General features: G+C 46.6%; 1 protein-coding gene across 4 annotated transcripts in view; it reads right to left on the reverse strand.

The window, feature by feature from the left end:
- Window positions 1-24,760, reverse strand: part of PWWP3A (PWWP domain containing 3A, DNA repair factor) — a 170,630-nt gene that overhangs the window by 109,050 nt on the left and 36,820 nt on the right. For 2 of the 4 annotated variants that reach the window (XM_030220350.1, XM_030220351.1), the window contains exons 3-5: window positions 16,304-16,392; window positions 6,981-7,051; window positions 5,641-6,576 (exon numbers count right to left, since the gene is read on the reverse strand). In XM_030220350.1, coding sequence (XP_030076210.1) covers window positions 5,641-6,576; window positions 6,981-7,051; window positions 16,304-16,392 — 1,096 coding nt within the window. The remainder of the gene's footprint in view (window positions 1-5,640; window positions 6,577-6,980; window positions 7,052-16,303; window positions 16,393-24,760) is intronic. The other 2 variants (XM_030220352.1, XM_030220353.1) reach the window with 2 other exon arrangements.

Consider the following 24,760-nt stretch of genomic DNA (forward strand, 5'->3'; position numbering starts at 1 on the left):
CGTCTCCAACTTTGGATGGCTGCAGCCATCTCCCTGACAAAAATCAGTAAAAGAGCTCCTCTGGAGGAGATTTTTGTCTCTTGATCAGGTTAGGGATCAGATGGGATAGCACGTGACTTCTCCGACAAGAAGTGGATACTCGTCTGATGCCCATGAGCCTTTCCAGTCAGACTCCTCTTCCTCTTGAGAATTAGGAGACTTGAATCTGCACTAGCCTCAACTTAGTGGAATAACGTCCATGCTCCAAAGAGCGTCGAGGTGCAGCCCTTCCCTCTGTCAGAGGGGGTACTACCTGCTCAGGCCTCTGCTCCAGTGTCTATGTTCTGGGAACTGGCATCAGTGGCGCCTCATAAGGGGCCTGGGGCTGTTCCGCTGACGGCACAAGAACCCTTGATGCCAAAGTGGCAGCTCCCTACAGCAAATGCACCAGCTTCTCTTGAAGCATGCTCCAGAACTGCTCATCAGGGTGGGCATCGGCAAAGGCACGGGAGCCGGGGTGGAGGCAGCCTGCAGTCATTGGTGCTGAACTGATGATGGGGACCTGTCTGCTCGATGACTGGTGCAAGGACACCACTTCCACAGAGGGGGTGCGCTCCTCTCGATGCTGGAGCTTCTCAGGTATCGAAGAGTGATGCCCCAGTGCTCTTGGCACTGTGCATCGAGGAGGACCAATGTTTATGCTTCTTGGGCTTCCCCTGATACATACAGCCTCGATTCCCTGGTGCCAACGAGGAAGCCGCTGAATCAGAGCATCTCCAAAGTGTCGGATCCGATGTTGACTAGTCCTGGGACCTGCTAACAACGCTCGATGTCGAGGCAAGTGGAGACCCACTCAATGCTGGTGTACTCCCAGTGATTACCGGGGTTGAAGCAGCCATGGAGGTTGAGAGATCCACACTCAAGTGTCAGGCAGGAAGGCACCAGCACATGCGCGGTGGGATGCTACTAGAACTTTCTCTAAAGCTAGCAAATCAATATCCACACCGGAGCTCCGTTGGATGATGTCACCCACGTGTGGGAATAACACAGCCTGCTTGTCCTCTGAGAAATGTTTGCTTCATTTACACCAAATTTGCAGCCAGCTTCCCCATATCCATTTCCTTCAGCAAGACATCACAGAGAGAGGTGGTTGACCTGGGGTAAGTGGTGGTTGGAAAAGAGACACACTGTCCTGAATGAACCGCAAATTGGAGAAAGGTTGTAGGAGGAGGAACAGAGGTAGCTGCAGTTTGAGGGGACTCTGGAAGGAGCAGCAGCATAGGTGACTAAGCAGATTGTTTTACAGAAGTACCATCTAGAGGTCTGGAGAGGCTGCCCACTTGGATTTGGAGCATGCCTTTGCTGGGCCGCAGCCCTTTAGCTGCTGGGAGCCCTTACCTTTAGTGTGTGCAGCAACGGTCTTAGCTTTCCTGGGCACTGGGAAGGCTGAAGCAGGGCCTGCAGGAGCCTTGTCACATCCCGGAGTCTGGCAGGAGGAAGGCGTAGGGGTTGTTGGCATGCACTCCTGAAGCCTGCTTCCACTGTGCTCGAAGAGGGAGTGAGGGTGGAGCAGTCCGTGGACTTGTGGCCATGCCCCTTGCTAGGTACCCTCAAGCACTGTCTTTCTGGAGTCAGGCAAGGCTGCTGATCTGTGTAGCACCTCCCCAGCAATGCCGAAACAGGGCCCTGTGGAGAGAGAGTAGCGGATGCTGACGTCATATGTTCCTTTGGGGAGGCCATAATGCCAAGGGAGGACGGTCGCTGTGAAGAAACCAGTGCCCTTATGCTGCAGTAGCCGATGGGTGCTGCTGTTTTCTCCGTTTGCCTCCATTTCGGGGGGGGGGGGGGGGGGGTGGTTTGTTCATGGTGAGATCTGTCCAATTCTGTCTTCGTGTGTGGATCTCCTGGGTTGTTTTTTTTTCTTTTTACAACGTTGTGTGTGCGCATGCGTGCTCCCGCACATGCCCAGTAAGCTAAAAGCTTGCTATAGCTTGGGGAGAGCACCAACACTCAGGATCAGTTCCAGGATTTCACCATCAACTGTGCCTGCATTTACCCTATTTGTCTCCAGAGAATTAATTTTTTTACTGCTGTATATGTGCATCGACATACCGTGGCTCTTTGTTAAAAATAAATAAATGATACCAATAAGAATAGATAATTAAAACTAATATATAAATCCAAACTGTTTTATTTCTGCTGTTTTTAATTCTTAAGAAACTTATGAACTAGGTATCAATAAATGCTGGTACTTATGATGTACTTTCAAAATTTAAAACTCGGGATGCACATTATACACGAGATAATACGGTAACTTTCACTAAAGCAGCAGTTTTAAAATTAACTCCCTAAAGGGCTACTAAGTTTTCTAGGACCATTATTGTATTCTTTCAGTATACCTGATACTACCTTGCCATAGTTTTCACAGATCCTGCTGCATTGATTTGCACCATTAGGATGTCCTTAATGCACTTTTCTGTATTCATTTGCCTCAACCTTTACTACCGTACTAATATCTCACACTGTATTACTGTGCCCCTCCGAAAAAAACAAAACAGCATTTCTGCATTTATTCTGGTACTTAAAAGCTCGGTTCCAGGTTGAAGAGCTCTTACAGCTACCTGTCCCAAACAAGTTATATGAAATGTTGCTTTATATTATAGACAAAAGTCTCACCCATTCACCACAGGCCTTATTAATTACAGATGGTTTCTCTCCCTCCCACCGTGTCTATGTGAATCAGGTCCTACATCTTATCTGTGTACTGGTTTTCCTTTCTGGTCAGGGTTTCACATACAATTCTGATTTCAAAGATGGTATCTTTTGTGCTTTTAAACATACTTGTTATAAAATGTGTATAATTTTCTTGGAGAATTACACAAAAATGAATGTACAATGGAAGTTATAAGATGTTCTGAATTTGGACAAGTGTTTCATTTTAAATCCATTATCTTTTAAAGTTATGTGGATAATGTATTGGGCTTTTGATGTTGCTGCATTCCGGTCGTGGTCTCGGAGCTCTATGCATAGATGTGCAATCCTGTCATAGCCTCAAAGTTACTCATATTATTTTAAGAGCAAATTTATTGAAAAGAATTTATGTGCATGGATATTGCAGCACTAACTCTTCATGGATCAGCCTCAAAGGAATTTCAATGGAATAAAAATTCCAGAGTTGGAATTTTCTCTAAAAGAGTTGGAAAGTATTCTCTAAAAGAGTGCTTATGTGAAATGTCAAAAAAAAACACATATTTTATACAGGCAACATAGGTACTTACAGTGGTGGAAATAAGTATTTGATCCCTTGCTGATTTTGTAAGTTTGCCCACTGACAAAGACATGAGCAGCCCATAATTGAAGGGTAGGTTATTGGTAACAGTGAGAGATAGCTCATCACAAATTAAATCCGGAAAATCACATTGTGGAAAGTATATGAATTTATTTGCATTCTGCAGAGGGAAATAAGTATTTAATCCCTCTGGCAAACAAGACCTAATACTTGGTGGCAAAACCCTTGTTGGCAAGCACAGCGGTCAGACGTCTTCTGTAGTTGATGATGAGGTTTGCACACATGTCAGGAGGAATTTTGGTCCACTCCTCTTTGCAGATCATCTCTAAATCATTAAGAGTTCTGGGCTGTCGCTTGGCAACTCGCAGCTTCAGCTCCCTCCATAAGTTTTCAATGGGATTAAGGTCTGGTGACTGGCTAGGCCACTCCATGACCCTAATGTGCTTCTTCCTGAGCCACTCCTTTGTTGCCTTGGCTGTATGTTTTGGGTCATTGTCGTGCTGGAAGACCCAGCCACGACCCATTTTTAAGGCCCTGGCGGAGGGAAGGAGGTTGTCACTCAGAATTGTACGGTACATGGCCCCATCCATTCTCCCATTGATGCGGTGAAGTAGTCCTGTGCCCTTAGCAGAGAAACACCCCCAAAACATAACATTTCCACCTCCATGCTTGACAGTGGGGACGGTGTTCTTTGGGTCATAGGCAGCATTTCTCTTCCTCCAAACACGGCGAGTTGAGTTCATGCCAAAGAGCTCAATTTTTGTCTCATCTGACCACAGCATCTTCTCCCAATCACTCTCGGCATCATCCAGGTGTTCACTGGCAAACTTCAGACGGGCCGTCACATGTGCCTTCCGGAGCAGGGGGACCTTGCGGGCACTGCAGGATTGCAATCCGTTATGTCGTAATGTGTTACCAATGGTTTTCGTGGTGACAGTGGTCCCAGCTGCCTTGAGATCATTGACAAGTTCCCCCCTTGTAGTTGTAGGCTGATTTCTAACCTTCCTCATGATCAAGGATACCCCACGAGGTGAGATTTTGCGTGGAGCCCCAGATCTTTGTCGATTGACAGTCATTTTGTACTTCTTCCATTTTCTTACTATGGCACCAACAGTTGTCTCCTTCTCGCCCAGCGTCTTACTGATGGTTTTGTAGCCCATTCCAGCCTTGTGCAGGTGTATGATCTTGTCCCTGACATCCTTAGACAGCTCCTTGCTCTTGGCCATTTTGTAGAGGTTAGAGTCTGACTGATTCACTGAGTCTGTGGACAGGTGTCTTTCATACAGGTGACCATTGCCGACAGCTGTCTGTCATGCAGGTAACGAGTTGATTTGGAGCATCTACCTGGTCTGTAGGGGCCAGATCTCTTACTGGTTGGTGGGGGATCAAATACTTATTTCCCTCTGCAGAATGCAAATAAATTCATATACTTTCCACAATGTGATTTTCCGGATTTAATTTGTGATGTGCTATCTCTCACTGTTACCAATAACCTACCCTTCAATTATGGGCTGCTCATGTCTTTGTCAGTGGGCAAACTTACAAAATCAGCAAGGGATCAAATACTTATTTCCACCACTGTATGTGCCTTTCTAAAATAGGTTCTCAGAACAATTCTTAATAGTGACAATTCTCTTGTACAAATTTACACCTGTTTCTGAAAGTGTCAATATAAGTATTTCCATATTTTATAACACACATGAATGTGCATTGCAACTATACTTCCAGTATGAGCATGCATGCTCATATGCGAGTATTTGGCCGTACAATTTTTTAAGAACCACTTGGAAATTGTATTTATAAAAATTACCCTCAAAAATGTGAACCACGTAAGTGTTATTTTTAGACAGGATGATAAATGCCAGAAGAAAATTATTTTTCAGAACCAAGTAACCTGCTTCCAACAGTAGCCAATCCAGGTCACAAGTACCTGGCAGAAACTCAAATAGTAGCAACATTCCATGCTACCAATCCCAGGGCAAGCACTGGCATCCCCATGTCTGTCTCAATAGCAGACTACAGACGTTTCCTCCAGGAACTTGTCCAAACCTTTTATGATCCTAGCTATGCTAACTGCTGTTACAACAGAGCTTAACTATTCGTTGATCCCTTAAAAATGATTGGTATAGGTTTTAAGATTCTCTCCCATGTAATTTGATTTAAAAATACCCTACTGGACAATCTTCAACAAATACCTTAAGCTACTGTCATGATAAAGTTTTCTTTCTAGTAACAAAGTGTATATAAATTGTTAAAAAAATAAATTAATTCAAATTCATTTTAAAATGAGTTTAAAGTGATGTGCATACATGTAAGGCAACTGCCATGTCTCATGTCCCATTAATTCATATGGTTTTAGTGTCCAGCTTTACCTCCCTTCTCCTCAAAGTCAGGTAGCTTTGATGCTTTACTTCTCTTGGGGCTTCTCCCTTCAATGTCACTCTCACACTGAAGCTCAAGAGATGATATACTAGTGTTTTCAGGATAGTCACAGGCAGAAGGCTTCAGGCATTCCTGGTATCTCTCTGGCTTTCTGTCTTGTAACCAATTAACAGATTCTGTTGCTTTTGACACGTCTTCCGTACAAGACTGCGTTCTCATGCTCTTTACCGACCTGGAGTCACAGGCTAACTCCGAGGCACCTCTTGGAAGGAAATCAAACAGTTTCTCAGTTGGCTTCCTGACAGAGCTAGATATTTTCCTGACAGGTGTTGATGTAACAGAATAGCATAATTCAGAGACTGGCATTATTTCCTCTGTCATATTCTGTGCTGTGTACTCTAGGGATCGCTCAGGTGAGAATTCTGTATTGCAGTACTCCCTATGCCTTTTACCCCCAAATTTTCTGTCCCTTTTCACAGATGCTGAAGGAGTTTTCTCCATCACAGACTGCACAGTCTGACCTCCCTTCTGTGCACTTACCTTGCATGGCGATACCTTACCATGCATGTGTTTTGAGATGCATGCTCCTGGAAGGCAAGGTGCACTGGATTCTAGAGATTTTGTTAGTTTTCTGTTGGTTTTAGCATTCCTCTTTACCAAAATGGGACTTGCTGCTTGGTTTTCTGTCTGACAGGTTGCCAATCTGGAAGATCTCTTTTGTCTCTTCTCCTTTGCAACACATTTTTGCAGCTCTCTGTCATGCAAATTTGATGGGTTGGAACACTGGCTCATCTTGCCTGTGCAGGGCTTAGTCCTCCTGGCAGGTGCTAATGTGTTTTGATTCAAAATGTTCAGTGCTACTCGCAGTGCATTGCGGTAAGTCAGCTCTTCTTCTACTGCTGAATCTGATTTCTTGCCTTTGTATTCTGCAAAGCAAAGAAAGACGTGTTGGAAATAGTACTCTGCAGGAGCTCAAACACTGCTCTTTATTAAAGCCAACAGGCGCTCCTTCTCCAATCTATTTCCTATACAATCTCTCATGGCTGTGTCAGGTCCTCCTGCAATAGGCCTTCAGAACTGATGAGCAATAAAGACTTAAAACCTGTAAGCTTGTTATCCTCATCTTTGATTACCTCACTCTTTCTTGTTGCAATCTCTCACATAGTCACTTCTATTCTACTCTTACAGCTCTCCATAGCTATTATGTTTGAAAATAGGTCTTAAATACTGCTATTCTCTGACAATCTGAGCTATCTAATACAATCAGGAAGAATAAATTTTAGCCTCTATTCACATTTTAGTATGCTTTAATAGATATAAAAATGTTCACCTAATTTGGTGGCAATGTTTTCTACTTGTGATTTGTCCAAGGGCTTGGTATCAGCGTACTTCACACTGATCCTGCAAACAGAACCAGAAAACCTGCTGTGACATCACCATACCAGATCCAGCAGCTGGTTAATACAATCAAAACATCTACTTCCAGAGTCTTCTGGTATAGTTCAGTGTTCAACTACATATTTTACAACACTTTTGCAAAAACTTTACATGGATTCTTTCATCTTCTCTTTTACAGCCTAGCTGTCCTTGGCTCCTTCAGCATGCAAACAGGTACAGAACTTCCCAAACTTGTACTGGGGACCCCACAGCCAAGGAGGTTCCAAGATAACCACAATGAATACATTTATTTAGATTTAGCTGGTTATGGCTTCAATTGTCTGAGGGAGTTGATTGTTGTATAGTCTATACAGTCAATCTGATCAATAGCAACAAAACCTTTTGCATGTTCCTACAGTAAAGGTAGCCAGGTTGGCTTTAACTTACACTGCTGTTCTTTCTATAGCCAGACATTTGCTATAGAATTTTCTTCCCTCTGTTATGTAACCTCCCAATTAACCTGGCAGATCTTGTAAAATATAGAAGGCCTGGTTGTTTGTAAGGCATATGGCAAGGACAGCCAAGAATGAGATGTCTTGATATGTAAATACTGTTCGTTGTTTTAATATAGTGGTTTTAATGTTTGTTATTTTCTGTGGTGTTTGACATGATTCAGCATTCATGATTAATGTTCATGTATGTGACAACTGTACAATACCTAGGTCTCTGCATTGTAGTTTAGAAGCTGTTCATAAATTGTCATGCATAAGCATTGTTGTACTGGGACAGACCAAAGGCCCAATATCCTATTCCCAACAGTGGCCAATCCAGGTTATAAGTACCTGGAAGGATCCCAAAAGAGAAAATAGATTCCATGGTGCTTATCCTGGGAGTAAGCAGTGAATTTTCCCAATTCCATCTTGAGGAGAAATTAGATCTTACCTGCTCATCTTCTTTCCTTTAGTCCCACAAGACCAGTCTGGAACCTTTGGGAGTTGTGTCCATTGATCAGTGGATGGAGACAGAGAAATAAAATAGTTCTGTGTGATTCATCCCTTAAGGGGCACCAGGCAGCCATAGAGTATTTTGGCTGACAAAAGCAATGGTGCAAATGTTATCCCTTCTACTTGATTTGTCATACTTACTGTACTCATGTTGCTATACCACTTTTAAACCATTTATAAAGTTAAAGCGTTACTGGGAGGCTGGCACCAGGGCAGGATAGGACTGCCTGATATAGCTTTATATAACCAGGCTTGCCTGCTGAGACATGTAGGAGATTGGATAGGCCAATCAAATGTATTTATGCCAATAGAGATGGAGCGAGAATATTTTGCCCCCTATGATGTTCTTACCCTCCTATATCTCGATCACAGGCAGATTCCGACCCAGTTTAAACGTTGTCGACTGTTACAACCCATGCACATGGCTTGGAGAGGGCTGGCTATCAACATGGGGGGCACGCCAGCAACATCGGAACTGTTAGCACTCAGAGGCAACCCGAATTTTGAGCCAGGGCAGAGTAATACTATATTTATAAGATGGGGAAATAAAGGAATCACAAGGGTAGAGGACCTGATGGGACCAGAAGGGAACCTACTAACACTTGAGGAATTATGAGATAAGATAGGGAATACTTGGAGAGACCGCTTTGCCTATGCTCAGGTTAAGCATTACATTCTACATCTAAACCAGCCCGCCTTAAGACTGAAACTTGGACATCTGGTAAGCACATTTTTTCAAAACCTAGAGATAACGGGAATGACATTTTCAACCCTATATAGAGCTCTGGTGTCACACTATCCCCAAAATAATCTAGGATACATCATACAAAATTGGGAAAGAGACTCGGGGAGGTCATTAAGAGGATGGGACATCAGGGCAACGCTGAGACGCATTCCGTCACTCACCATAGATGAGAGATTAAGAGAGTGCGGATATAGGGTGGTTATGCGGGCATATATGTCAGGGCAACAATGGGGACATATGATGGCCACAAATGATACTAGATGTGTAAAATGCAATCATGCACCTCACAACCTATACCATGCTTTTTGGGGCTGCCCAAGGGTACGTGCCTTTTGGAGACAAATCCAGAGTTATCTAACTAAAATAACACAGGTCTCAGTAAGTGGAACCTGGGATCATTATGTCTTAGACACACAAGCAGCTTTTGCGGGGGTTTGGACCGGGGGGAGGAGTCAAGATGGCGGCTCGAGCTGGAGACTCCGCGGTTAGCATGAGCTGAAACTCTGCTGTTCAATCTTATTTTGTTTTTCCATATGCCGCATACTAAGAGGAAGGGGGTGGTAAAGGGTTTACTACCGCCAGCCCGATTACCTGCCCCCGGTCAGCAAACGCTTCTGCGTTATGTCTCCAGCACCCCAGCGAGAACCGGTGAGAGGGACCCCGCATTTGGATATGTGGAAGGAGTGACATCTCCATTAGGGGTAGAAACATCGTTATCCCCACCGGACCTTAATCCACCGCTTTGTCCTGCAACCCAGCGGTCGAGTATTGAGGACGCGAAGGAACCGGAAGTCGGTGACCGAAGGCCCTCAGACGGAGGTACTCTGCCCCAGGAAGCAGACGTTACAATCATGGAACATGCGGTTCCCCAAGCGGTAACTCTACAATCCATTTGGTCAGCCATCCAACAACTAACGACTCTGGCTACAAAAACCTCTCAGGATATGGCTTTGCTGGTAAATAAAATAGATGCTTTAACGTTAGCTCATGAGGATGTTAAAACAGATTTGTCTATTCAAAAAACTGAAATCTCATCTCTGAAAGCAGTAACAGATACTCTGATAAAAGATAAAATTAAGGTTTCCTTAAAATTAGAAACTCTTGAAAACTATAACAGACGTCTGAATCTACGGATTTTAAATTTCCCTGTTTTACCTGGAATCGCCCCAATTGATTTCTTGAAAAAATACTTGATGGAAGTTTTGGCTTATCCTCAATCTGCAATTCCACCGATAAATAACATTTATTATTTACCTGAATCTAAACAATCTAAGGCGAATCCAACTGAAAAGGTACAGATACCTGAACTGAATTTACAAGACTTATCAGTATTGCTGGAGGAATCTATATCAGAAGTATCAACTCGAAGGACGCTTTTGGTGTCATTCGTTTTTGAGCAGGATATGAATGCCTTATTAAGACTTTAAGAACTCAAATAAAGAATTTTGTGGTCATAAAATCTGGATCTTTCCAGATGTGGTTAGATCCACACAAGATCGTAGAAAAGCATTTCTTGCCTACAGAGAGGAGGTTAAAGCACTGGGAGCTTCTTTTGTATTGGCCTATCCATGCAAATGCTGTATTAAATACCTGGGAAATAAGTACATCTTTTTTGAACCAGATCAGCTCAAAACGTTTATAGATAGTAAGAAACTGTCCAGATAGTGATTGATGAGTATTAAGAAATCCTATATAATAATTCTCACCTCCAACGTTCTGTGCTTGGGACCGTGGCTCCTTGGCTGGAGGTGGTCTGTGAGGCAGACACGCACTGACGTCACTGACGTCAAAACAGCTGATTGCAAGGCAAGGGGAGGAGTAGGGAAACACGCGCAGCGTGTTTCCCTACTCCTCCTACTGCCTCGGAATCAGCTGTCACCCCCCCCCCCCCGCGCTATGGCCCCCTCGAAACCCACCCCCTCCCGCGAACCTGTCGATCCCCCCCCCCGCCGGAACGCCGAAAACTGCCGCCGCCGTTGTTATACTACCTTCCCTTCCCGTAGGTTGTTGAATCATCTTAGAAAGTTTAACTCCGTGCGTCTGACAGGTTCGCGGGAGGGGGTGGAAGAAAAAAAAAAAACGCATGTTGGGGGGAGAGAAGAGGGTGGCCAACCACAGCATGGATGCGAGCGGGGGGGGGGGGGGGGGGGGAAAGAGGCCGGCCCAGGCTGGCACATGGGAGAGAGAGGAGCATGGATGCGAGGGGGGGGGGGTCATGGAAGGGAGAGAGGGGACTTGCTGGAAAAGGATGAATGGAGGCGGCAGGGGACAGAGGAGCATGGATGGCCATGGATTGGGAGGGCAGGCCTCAGGGAGAGAGGGCAATTGCTGGATAGGGAAAATGGAGGGGCCAGGTGACAGATGAGCATGGATGGGCATGGATTGGAAGGGCAGGACTCAGGCAGAGGGGAATTGCTGGATAGGGATGAATGGAGGGGACAGATGGGCATGGATGGATATGGATTGCAGAGCAGGCCTCAGGCAGAGAGGGGAAATGCTGGATAGGGAAAAATGGAGGGGCCAGGTGACAGAGGAGCATGGATGGGCATGGATTGGAAGGGCAGGACTCAGGGAGAGGGGAATTGCTGGATAGGGATGAATGGAGGGGACAGATGGGCATGGATGGATATGGATTGCAGAGCAGGCCTCAGGCAGAGAGGGGAAATGCTGGATAGGGAAAAATGGAGGGGCCAGGTGACAGATGAGCATGGATGGGCATGGATTGGAAGGGCAGGACTCAGGGAGAGGGGAATTGCTGGATAGGGATGAATGGAGGGGGACAGATGGGCATGGATGGATATGGATTACAGGGCAGGCCTCAGGCAGAGAGGGGAAATGCTGGATAGGGAAAAATGGAGGGACCAGGTGACAGAGGAGCATGGATGGGCATGGATTGGAAGGGCAGGACTCAGGGAGAGGGGAATTGCTGGATAGGGATGAATGGAGGGGACAGATGGGCATGGATGGATATGGATTGCAGGGCAGGCCTCAGGCAGAGAGGGGAATTGCTGGATAGGGATGAATGGAGGGGCCAGGTGACAGAGGAGCATGGATTGGACTCACACTTTCACTCTGACTCTCAAACAGTCACTCTCACATACACTCTCCCAAACATACACACTCCGAGGAAAACCTTGCTAGCGCCCGTTTCATTTGTGTCAGAAACGGGCCTTTTTTACTAGTAGTATATAAAGCTGGAGGTATACGAGCCAGGCCATTTACGTTAATGTATTACTTTTATGTTTCTCCTTTAACTAGATGTCTCCTCTCCCTATAATGATTGTGGTCTAAGAAAGCGATTTATCTTTTCCTTTTATGTTTATTTTACCTATTTTTAGAGAAAGCATATTAGTTGTGGAGATTAACATTTTTTTTTTCCTTTTTGGATATTGATGAATAATGCTCTCTCTCTAATTACTTCGCTGTATTTCTGATTTATAAGCATCATCTTGTAAATTTTGAAAACTTAATAAAGAAATAATAATAAAAAAAAAAGCAGCTTTTGTGACCCAGGCGAAAGGAAATAGAGTTTGGTGCCGCAAGGTATGTTTAGTGGCACGCAAGACTATTCTACAGAAATGGATAGACCCGGATCCACCGGTGTATTGGCACTGGAGGAACCAGATACATGAGTTGGCCACCTGGGAAGCCAGAGAGGTGAAGGGAGCCCTGAAAAGAAAAAAAAACAGTTCATGCCAATATGGGGCCGATATATACAAGGAATTAGTCCACGGGGGCGACGTTTGTTCCTTAATCTATTGTGAGTTGCCTTGGAAGTACACATGGTCTGAATGTTTAAACCCACTATCCCCAATATTGGTTAGCACACCCAGAGGGAAGGGGGGATATAAAAATGTGATGATGGTCTGTTCAATACTTATATGTGATGTTCCATTGTACTGTTGAAGTTTTATATTTTATGGTATCTGTTATACCATGTTTATTTCCTCATCAATAAAAATGTTGAAACATAAACCATTTATAAAGTTTAACCTGTCAGCAAAATTTGAACCCCAAAAGAAATCTGACGGTGCAGAACTAGAAGGAAAAGAATAGAATTAAATTAAAGAAAGCAAAATGGTTTAAGCAACAGCTGACGTGCCAGGGCAGGCCTCTAGACTGGTCTGGTGGGGCTAAAGAAAAATTTACAGATAAGCTCTAATTTCTCCTTCCTAAGTGTCCGCATCCAGACCGGTCCAGAACCTGCGAGATATAGCATAGCAGTTCTCAAAATGGCTGGGACTCTCTGCGAATATGTGTTCTACCATGCATGCAGCAAACATTCATGTTCACAGAAGAGAATGCATTTTGAAGGCATATAGGAAGGACTAATCAATATAGAGGGACTGGAGCCCCCCATCTGCCACTTCACCCACGAAGTCCAACACATCCAGGATAAGCAGCTCAGGAAACAAGGAGGTGGCTTCCCCTTTGCAGAACATATGCTGACAAATGGTTTCCTCCTCTCTCTCCTGGGCCCTATGAACTCATACAAAAGGAAATCTCACGTACTTGGCACCTGTCTACTAATAGATAGGTGTCGGTCAGCGTTTCCCAACATCTTCAAGCCAAGTACCCCTTCGGTGCCCTGGAGCTCCCCGCACCGTGCGATGAGGGAGATTGATGTTGATCATCAATGCCCCTCGGTGCCAACGAAGACAGCACTGAATCCCCACATTGTCTTGGCGTCAAGTCCGATGCTGACCAGACCCGGGGACCCTGCACAGCATCCAGCGTCGAGGAAGGTGGAAACACATTTGATGCATGTCCACTCCCAGCGGCTGTGAAGTGTCTCGCAGCCATGGGGATTGACACAGATACCAATGCCAATATTGAGGAGTCGGATTGGGCTTCAAAAATTCTCTCACTGGCCAGCTGTGTTCTTTTCTTCATATGACAAAGAAAAACTTCTGTGGCCATATCAAACAACTTGATGGTGACTTTAAAATGGGACTAATCACCACAAAAACGGGAAAATAGACCCCAACCAGAGCTCAGGCCTAAAAGGCCTACCGAGCGTGGAAAAAGAGCTGCTACAACTATAATGGAAACAAAACAAAAAAAAAAAAAAAAAATGGGGAAAGAGAAAAAAAAAAAAAGAAAAGGAAACAGGGAGAAAAATCCTGTAGAGAAGGCACAAAAAACTGCTGCTGAAAAGCAATCACACCAGACACAGTGAGGGAGCTGCAAAACAGCATGTCCTCTCCTCACAGCGGATGGAAGACTGCTGGTCCTGCTCTCTCATGTGGGCAGGAAGGCACTTGCGCATTACGAACACTGTGCATGCTGTTCTAAAGTTGTAATACGCAATCAAATGTTCCGCACCAGGTGATGTGGATGACATCACCCACATGTCAGAATAAGGCCTGCTTGTCCTCTGAGAATAAAACTGCCATTTAAACTTTGTAAGAAAACAGCAGTGGAGAGAAGGCAGAATGTAATATATATTTTTTTTTCTTTGTGCAAAACCTCCAAGAAGGGCCTCCTGCTCTATTGACACAGTTGTCCAACTGGGTCAGCAATTGCATCAGAAAACAGCCCAGGAGCTGCACAGTCACTCCATCACCATCTGCTGGAGACAGAGAAAATACAGAATGTCTATGGTTGTACAGTGCCCCTTAAAGGGTGAATCACACAGAACTATTTTTCTATCTCTGTCCACTGGCTGTTGTGGACACAGTACCCACATGCTCTGGACTGGTCTGGCGAGATGCTGAAGAATAATGGTTTATGGATTTTCCTTCTAGGAATTTGTCCAAACCTTTTTAAAAACCCTGCTACGCTAACAACTTTTTACCAAATTCTCTGGCTTTGAATCCCAGAGCTTAATTATATGTTACATGAAGAAATACTTTCTGTGATTTGTTTTAAATGTACTACTTGGAGAGGCATTTTTAATACGTCTAAATCCAATTATAGATGTTTTGCAGAAAACGTCTAAAAATCCAGTAGAAACATGGCCATTTTCAAAACAGAAAAACATCCAACTTTTGTTTCAAAAATGGCCATCTGCTAGATGGTTTTGAACTCATTGCATCTATCTTTTTGAATCATTTTAAAAAAGAAAAAATAAGAACATTCCATGGAAAAATGAACAAAGACAAGCCAATTGAATGTATTGGAGGGCCCAGCATTCTTAGTAGACTGGCCATACAGACATCCCAGTAGAGCAGTGGGGCACTGCTCTGAACTTCTCATAAAAGATCACAGGTACACATCTCACCGTTACCCTCTTATATTGTATGGCGAGCCCTCCAAAACACACCATAAACCTACTGAAGATGTCAGAGGCTAGTATACACTCTTTCTTTAACAACTTTGTGGGGTGGGGACTCATGCCTTAATCCAGTGATGGCGAACCTTTCAGAGACCGAGTGCCCAAACAGCAACCCAAAATCTAATTATTTATCGCAAAGTGCCAACAGGGCAATTTAACCTGAACAACTGCAACGTGGGTTTTAAACTGGTTCCAGCCAGTTTAGAACGCAAGTAGTAAACTGGGGACATGCACAAAAGGGCATTTTCCTGTCACAGTAGCAGCCAACGAAAATGGTATGCAAATGAGCAAATTAGTATTAAAATACTAATGCGATGCACTACCGTTTTCTGAGGAAGTCACCTCCCGTTAAGTTTTTCTCGTTAGGGCTGCTGCCCTTCCGCTCGCCCTCCCTCCCTCCCAGCACCAGGCATTAGGCCTCCCTCCCTCCAGCACCAGGCATCCCTGCACCAGGCATCCCTGCATCCCTCCCTCCGAGCACCAGGCATCCCTCCCTCCCAGCACCAGGCAGGCCGCAGGCCCTCCGAGCACAAGGCTGCCTGCCTGCCCTCCCTCCCAGCACACGGTCGCCTGCCCGCCCTCCCTCCGAGCACCAGGGCCCCCCTCCGAAATTTAAAAGTCATACCTGCTCGGGGTTAAGGCGGCAGCGGCAGTGAAAAGCGCTGGCTCGGCGCGCTTTCAGCCTTCCCTTCTGTCTCTCAAGCTCTGGTCCCGCCCTTGCAGAAACAGGAAATCAGGGCAGGACCAGAGCTTGAGAGACAGATCACCTCATTTGTTATTCTTGTTCCCAGGTCATTTATAATTAAGTTAAAAGGTAGCAGTCCTAGCATAGATCCCTGGATAACCCAACTATTCACATTTCTCCATTGAGAATATTGACCATTTAACCACACTTTTCTATCTTTTAACCAGTTCTCAGTTCACAATAGGACATTTCCTCCTCCTATCCCATGTCTTTAATTTCCTCAAGAGTCTCTCATGAGGTATTTATCATATAGTTTCTGATCAAATTTTCAAAATTAAAGTATGTGCGTACTTTCATTTTGAAAAATTGTGTGGTAATATTTACATCTGCTCTTCATAATGCACAAATTTTCTGGGTTCATATACATAAATGCAAATATGTCATCACTGCCAATTCCCAATATCACTATCATTAATAGTACGCCTAAATCCTGCTGTTATAAAAGCATCAGAAACGCTGTTTATTCTGTTAAAATGGTTATAGCTCAAAATGAACACAACTTAACTGTTTTTCCACAACAAGAATCTCCACATTCAAGATCTCCGGATCCCAGTTTGACAAGGTTCTTCTGGATACTCCAGTTCTGCCTAAGATCTGATTCAGAAAGCATAAAATCTGCCTTGAGTGTACATCCAAGTAGGAAGACCTTTCACAGTTGGTAAGGAGATGTGTTCACCACGTGCAGTAATGTATATTTCTTATATATTGTATGAATACGCCATGATTAGCAGCATATCAACTGGTCCCGTTAATACCTATTATGTACAAGTGTTTAATTTTTTTGTAATTAAAAAGATATGGTAAAATATAGGAAACAGACCAAAGAGTAGACTGCGTTGGCTCTTCAAAAGGACACAAGGGAGACGCAATAATTCTTATGTATGATCTTTTATTGAAAATACACCAAAGACTCAACACAGCAGCTGTGTTTTGGCGCATGGGTGCCTGCCTCAAGAAAGTACGGTGTATGTTTATATATTGTACAATCCAATCTGTGAGGCAGCTTGGCAGGCTATTCCTGGTTTGTAGTAGTGACTTCATCCTGTGCTGAAAGATCTAAGGATGCTTCTGTCTGTCAGCACTCGGGCTTGAGCATAGTGTTGTTCTGCAATATCGTCTATTTCTCTGCATTCAAGGTTGGATTGTACAGTATATATTGAGGCATATTTTCAAAGCACTTTGGGAGGCTAAGTTCCATAGGTTTCTATGGAACTTTGGGAGGCTAAGTGCTTTGAAAATGAGCTTGATTGGCATACATCGTATTTTTAGACTTCTGAGGCAGGCGCCCATGCGCCGAAAAACAGCTGCTGCGTCGAGACTTTTGGTGTACTTTCAGTAAAAGATCACGCATAAGAATTATCGCGTCTGCCTCGAGTCCTTTGGAAGAGCCAACCCACTCTACTCTTTTGGTCTGTGTGCATTAAAGTCACAGGGGAAAGAGCATTCCCCCATGTCTTGTGGTCATTCTCTCTAAAACCTAGGAAATACCTTAAACATTCTTAACCCAAACTAAGGTACACCAACTGTGGGCATACATTTGTCAATGACACTAGATTTCAATTTTGCAAACTTTGTTCAGAATCTTTACATAATCTTTACATTATAAATGCAGTACCAAAATAAATTTTCAGGCAATTTAAAATATAACTTCTTCTCAGTGTCAATGACTGGCTATTGAACAGATCTCTGGTCAAAGTTAACTGGCTCCTAAAATCACTTAACTTGAAAGTCACAACTTATTTTCAGCCCATATCTCTTATATAGCAGCATCTATGTCAACTGTAGGGTTAACAGATGAAAGTACAATTGAAACACAGCAAATTAACAAATATACTTCTCATCCCTAAGCTACAGAGAAAGGGAATGACTGTGAAACACTTTCTCTCTTTTATGTTTCCAAACACCATCTACAAATAAGCACAAGGTTTTGCAGTAAAGTACCAACAGATTATTTACTTTCTTTCTTATATAGCATCTTGCCCAGGACACTTACAACACGTTAATAAGTTATTGAAAACATCGGAGAGAACATAAACCTAACTAATAGTTCATAAGCCAAACTAGCACAGACCAAGACAGACAAAGAAAGAAATGAAACCCTAGCCAATAAAATGACCTAGAGATGGGAGTAACTAGTAAGGTAATTAAATTTGCTGACGACACAAAGTTATTCAAAGTTGTTAAATCGCAGGAGGATTGTGAAAAATTACAAGGTAAAATTATGTGTCATACCTGATAATTTTCTTTCCATTAATCATAGCTGATCAATCCATAGACTGGTGGGTTGTGTCCATCTACCAGCAGGTGCAGATAGAGAGCAATCCTTTTGCCTCCCTATATGTGGTCATGTGCTGCCGGAAACTCCTCAGTATGTCGATATCAAAGCTCCATCCGCAGGACTCAGCACTTAGAGAATTACACCCACAAAGGGACACTCTGCCCAGCTCACCACCGCCGAAACGGGGGAGGGGAATCAACCCAGCTCATCCCCACACAAGTGGGGAAGGGGAATCCATCCAGCGGAGCGGGGGAGGGACACCACACCCGCCGATGCGGGGGGGATCTGGCTTATCCTGCAACCGCGGGAGGAGCTGACTGACCCCAACACCACCGAAGCAGGGAGGGGTACAAAGCTGCCCTACAGCCGCACGAAGTGGGAGGGAGCGCCGGCAGAATTTAGGTCTCAATCCAGCCCCGTAAAACGGAGGGGAGAGGAATGCAGCAGCTCACTGTAACACAAAATCGTCTCAACTCCAGAAGAATTCAATCGAAAAAACTTGAACACGAAGATCCTCCTGAACAGGAACAGAAGACTAACTTGAACCTGAAATGCAACCAGAATATAAACAGAACAGATATCTGGGAGGGGCTATGGATTGATCAGCTATGATTAATGGAAAGAAAATTATCAGGTATGATACATAATTTTACCTTCCATATCATCATGTTGATCAATCCATAGACTGGTGGGATGTACTGAAGCAGTACTCACCCAGGGCGGGACATAGAAATCCCTGACCGCAACATAAGTACATAAGTAATGCCATACTGGGAAAAGACCAAGGGTCCATCGAGCCCAGCATCCTGTCCACGACAGCGGCCAATCCAGGCCAAGGGCACCTGGCAAGCTTCCCAAACGTACAAACATTCTATACATGTTATTCCTGGAATTTTGGATTTTTCCAAGTCCGTTTAGTAGCGGTTTATGGACTTGTCCTTTAGGAAACCGACCAACACTGAAGCTCCAAACCGGGCCTCCGCCCGAGCAGCCACAGTCAAGCGGTAATGCCTGGAGAAGGCATGAGCCGATGCCCAAGTTGCCGCCTTACAAATCTCTTCCAAGGAGACGGACCCGGCCTCTGACATCGAGGCCGCCTGTGCTCTAGTGGAGTGAGCCTTCAGCTGGATAGGCAGCATCTTCCCGGCAGCCACATAAGCCGCTGCAATGGTTTCCTTGACCCATCGTGCCACTGTAGGCTTGGATGCCTGCAGACCCTTACGAGGACCTGCGAACAGCACAAACAGATGATCCGACTTCCGGAAATCATTGGTCACTTCCAAGTATCTGATGATGACTCGTCTCACATCTAGATATTTGAGAGCAGAGTACTCCTCTGGGTAGTCCTCCCTACAAAAGGAGGGTAGGCAGAGCTGCTGATTCACATGGAAACGAGAAACAATCTTGGGCAGGAAGGAAGGCACTGTGCGAATAGACACTCCTGCCTCAGTGAACTGCAGGAAGGGTTCCCGACATGATAGCGCCTGGAGCTCGGAAACTCGTCTGGCTGAAGTGATAGCCACCAAAAAGACTGCTTTCAACATCAGGTCTTTCAGAGATGCCCTCGACAAGGGTTCAAAAGGCGGCTTCTGCAAGGCTCTTAGCACCAGATTGAGATTCCACGCAGGCACCACCGAGTGCAGAGGAGGGCGTAGGTGATTAACTCCCTTGAGAAAGCGCACCACATCTGGCTGCAAGGTCAGGGAAGCACCCTTCAGGCGACCCCTGAAGCAAGCCAGAGCCACTACCTGGACTTTAAGGGAACTGAGCGACAGGCCTTTCTCCAGACCTTCTTGCAGGAACGCCGACACTGAAGAAATTGGAGCAGTGAAGGGAGAAAGAGAGCCTGCCTCACACCACTATGCAAAGGTACGCCAAACCCTGGCATAAGCAGTAGAAGTAGAGCGCTTCCTCGCTCTCAGCATAGTGGCAATGACCTTGTCTGAGAAGCCCTTCTTCCTCAGACGCTGCCGCTCAATAGCCAGGCCATAAGACCAAAGGGGGAGGGATCCTCCATCACCACGGGACCCTGATGCAACAGGCCCTGCTCCGCTGGCAGCCGCAGAGGGCCGTCCACTGAGAGCCTGATCAAGTCCGCATACCAGGGACGTCTGGGCCAGTCCAGACCCACCAGGGTTATCCGGCCCGGATGCTTTGCCACCCGGTCTAGCACTCTGCCCAACATGGGCCGGGGCGGGAACACATAGAGAAGCTCCTGTGTCGGCCACTGTTGGAGAAGAGTATCTACTCCCAGAGATCGAGGGTCCCGTCCTCTGCTGAAAAAGCGCGGCACTTGGCAATTGGCCGATGACGCCATCAGATCTAGGCTCGGCTGGCCCCAGCGCTTCGTGATGTCCAAGAATGCCTGAGCCGATAGCTGCCACTCTCCGGGATCCAAGGTATGGCGACTGAGAAAGTCCGCCTTGACATTCATGACTCCCGCAATGTGGGCCGCCGACAGCTGTTCTAGGTTCGCTTCCGCCCACTGGCATAGATTCATGGCCTCCTTGGCTAGAGGGGTGCTCTTGGTACCTCCCTGGCGATTGACATAGGCCACAGCCGTGGCACTGTCCGACAGGACCCGTACTGGCTTCAACGCCAGTACCGGGAGAAACTCCAAAAGCGCCAACCGAATGGCTCTGAGTTCCAGGAGGTTGATAGACCACTTTGCCTCTGCAGGAGGCCAGAGCCCCTGCGCTGTCCTTCCCAAGCAGTGGGCTCCCCAGCCCGTCAAAGAGGCGTCCGTCATGACGACAACCCACTCCGGGGTCAAAAGAGGCATTCCTGCGGACAACTTGTCTGTCCTCAGCCACCAGCTCAGCGCCTTGCGCACCGCTGGGTCCAAGGGAAGGCGCACAGCGTAATCCTCCAACACTGGAGTCCAGCGCTACAGCAGACAGTGTTGTAGTGGTCTCATATGAGCCCTGGCCCAGGGCACTACTTCCATCGTGGCCGTCATAGAGCCCAACAGCTGCACATAGTCCCAAGCCCGAAGAGAAGAGGCTACTAGGAACTGGTCCACCTGAGCCTGAAGCTTGACAATCCGATTGTCTGGCAGGAACACTCTGCCCACTTGGGTGTCGAAACAAACTCCCAGATACTCCAGGGACTGAGTCGGGCGCAGCTGGCTTTTCTCCCAGTTGATGATCCACCCCAGGGAGCTCAAAAGAGCAATCACCCGGTCTACAGCTCTGCCGCACTCTGCATAAGAGGGGGCTCGGATCAACCAGTCGTCCAGGTAAAGATGGACTTGTACTCCTTCCTTTCGTAGGAAGGCCGCGATGACCACCATTACTTTGGAGAAGGTCCGAGGAGCAGTAGCCAACCCGAACGGGAGGGCTCTGAACTGGAAGTGTCGGCCCAGGACTGCAAAACGCAGAAAGCGTTGAGGATGCCAGATGGCAATATGCAAGTAAGATTCCTTGATGTCCAAGGATGCCAGGAACTCCCCTGCCTTCACTGCCGCTATAACAGAGCGGAGAGTCTCCATTCGGAAGTGCCGAACTTTCAAGGCCTGATTGACCCCTTTGAGGTCGAGGATAGGCCATACAGAACCTCCTTTCTTTGGTACCACAAAGTAAATGGAGTAACGTACCTTGCCAAGCTGATCTTCTGGCACCGGAACGACCGCACCCAGGCGGATCAGATTGTCTAAAGTCTGCTGCACTGCCACAGCTTTGACCGGAGACTTGCAGGGAGAGTGCACAAACCCGTCTCTTAAGGGTCGGCAGAACTCTAGCTTGTAGCCGTCTCTGATGACTTCCAGCACCCAAGCGTCTGAAGTTACCCTGGTCCACTCGCCCAGAAACAAGGACAGGCGTCCTCCAATCTGCTCTGGGCCATGGACCAGGGCCCCGTCATTGGGTACGAGACCCTGGGGGAGGACCGGAGGACGCACCTCCGGGACGGTGGTCTCTGCGAAAGGAATGCTGCTTAAGGGGAGAAGTTCCTCTTGAAGGAAGAGGGGGCAGAGGAGCCCGACTTGCCCGGGCGATACTGACAGGCTTCCTGAAACCGTCCTTTGGAGGAACCGGGGCGGGCACCACTGGCCCGAGCCCTGACCTCTGGTAACCTCTTGCCCTTAGACGTGCCGAGATCAGTCACAATTTTGTCCAGCTCGACCCCAAAGAGGAGCTTGCCTTTAAAAGGCAACTTAGCCAGGCGAGACTTAGAGGCGTGGTCAGCAGACCAATGCTTCAGCCAAAGCCAGCGCCGTGCAGAGACTGTCTGAGCCATACCTTTTGCCAAGGCTCTTAAGACATCATACAGCAAGTCTGCCAAGTAGGCCAAGCCCGATTCCAGGGCCGGCCAATCAGCCCTCAAGGAAGGATCCGAGGGAGAAGCCCGCTGCACAATCGTCAGGCACGCTCTGGCCACATAGGAGCCGCAAACTGAGGCCTGCAAACTTAAAGCAGCCGCCTCGAAGGACGACCTTAAAGCCGCCTCCAATCTTCTGTCTTGGCCGTCCTTTAGGGCCGTGCCACCTTCCACCGGCAATGCCGTTTTCTTAGTCACTGCAGTGATTAAAGAATCCACGGTAGGCCAAAGAAAGGCCTCCCGTTCACCTTCAGGAAGAGGGTAGAGGCGGGACATAGCCCTAGCCACTTTCAGCCTCGCTTCTGGGATATCCCATTGAGCCAAAATCAAGGTGCGCATGGCCTCATGCACGTGGAAGGTTCTAGGCGGGCGCTTCGTCCCCAGCATAATGGCAGAGCCAGCAGAGGCTGAGGGAGAGACGTCCTCTGGAGAGAAAATCTTCAAAATGCTCATGGCCTGCACTAACAGGTTGGGCAAATCCTCTGAGCGAAAGATCCGCGCTGCAGAGGGGTCATCCGCTCCATCCGAGCGGGAATCCGTCTCCTCCAAGGAATCCCCAAAGGACCGTTGGGAGAACTCAGATACGCTGCCCTCATCTACATCAGAGGAGACAGAGTCCTCTAGGGCCTAGAAATCCACCCGAGGGCGTTTGCTTCCAGAGGCCTCAACCCCTTTATCGGACAAGGGAGCAGGGGCAGCGTTTTGCATAAGGAAAGCCTGATGCAGCAGCAAAATGAAATCAGGGGAGAAACCCCCCAGACTGTGCACTTCTGCAGCCTGGGCCACGGCCCTAGACGCACCCTCAACCGGCGCTCTCAAGAGCGGGGGAGAACTCTGCTACGCATCCAAAATGGCGTCCGGCGCAAAACTCCGAAGAGCTGCACGGGAAAAACGGCGCTTAACTTTGGCCACTTTCTTGCCGTCGCCTGAATCAAGGGCGACCATAGCATTAACGTCTCCCACCTCAAGGGCGGCCCAAGAAGAAGCCGTCCGAGCAGAGTGGCCGGCCAAAATGGGGGGGGGTGAGCAGCGGGGGATGGGCGTTTATGGCGGGAAAAACCGCTGCACCGGAGGAAGAACCGGGACACTGACCGGCCTCCAAACTGATGCCCATAAAAAGGCGAATCAGGCTTTGAAACCCCCGCATCCCCGCTAGATGCGCACACGCGGTCCGGGGAGCGATTCTTCGCGCCTCGCCCTCCGACGCCATAGGCCACGTGGAGACCGATCGGGGAACCCCCTGCCTGCTACAAAAGGTAAAAATTACCTGCTTCTCGCTCTGAGCTGTAACGAACTGGTGTCCCAGTGAGCAGCTGCAATAAACGTTGAAATAAACGCCCTTAAAGGACGTTCAAAAATTTTTTTTTTTTTTTTTTGAACGGAGCCAGCGGGAGGGGGGAGAAAAGGAGGGACCTGGCACCACCAGGTTTGCACTTGCTCAAGAAGAGCCCTCAACCCCAGGTACTCAACAAAACCTAAGGATTAGGCTTGGAGACCTAGCCAGAGCTGCTGCTGTGTGTGACCACCACCTGCTGAGATAGAGAACATACTGAGGAGTTTCCAGCAGCACGACCACATATAGGGAGGCAAGAGGATTGCTCTCTATCTCCACCTGCTGGTAGATGGACACAACCCACCAGTCTATGGATTGATCAGCATGATGATATGGAAGAGGACCTTATGAGACTGGGAGTCTAAATGGCAGATGATGTTTAATGTGAGCAAGTGCAAAGTGATGAATGTGGGAAAGAGGAACCCAATTATAGCTACGTCATGCAAGGTTCCACGTTAGGAGTCACAGACCAAGAAAGGGATCTAGATGTCATTGTTGATACGTTGAAACCTTCTCAGTATGCTGCTGCGGATAAGAAAGCAAATCAAATATTAGGTATTATTAAGAAAAGAATGGAAAACAAAAACAAGGATTTTATAATGCCTTTGTATCAATCCATGGTGTGACCACACCTCAAATATTAGTAACATAGTAAATGACGGCAGATAAAGACCTGAATGGCCCATCCAGTCTGCCCAACAAGATAAACTCATTTTACACGGTATGCGATACTTTATATGCATACCCGAGTTTGATTTGTCCTTGCCATTCTCAGGGCACAGACCGTAGAAGTCTGCCCAGTGCTCTTCCTGTACTAACAGTTTGTGTTCAATTATGGTCACCGCATTTCAAAAAAGATATAGTGCAATTAAAAAAGGTACAGAGAAGGGCGACGAAAATGATAAAGGGGACGGGACGACTTCCCTATGAGGAAAGGCTGAAGCGGCTAGGGCTCTTCAGCTTGGTGAAGAGATGGCCGAGGGGAGATATGACAGAGGTCTATAAAATAATGAGTGGAGTGGAACAGGTATGCA

This window comes from Microcaecilia unicolor, chromosome 11 (assembly GCF_901765095.1).
Source record: "Microcaecilia unicolor chromosome 11, aMicUni1.1, whole genome shotgun sequence".
Classification (NCBI taxonomy): Eukaryota; Metazoa; Chordata; class Amphibia; order Gymnophiona; family Siphonopidae; genus Microcaecilia; species Microcaecilia unicolor.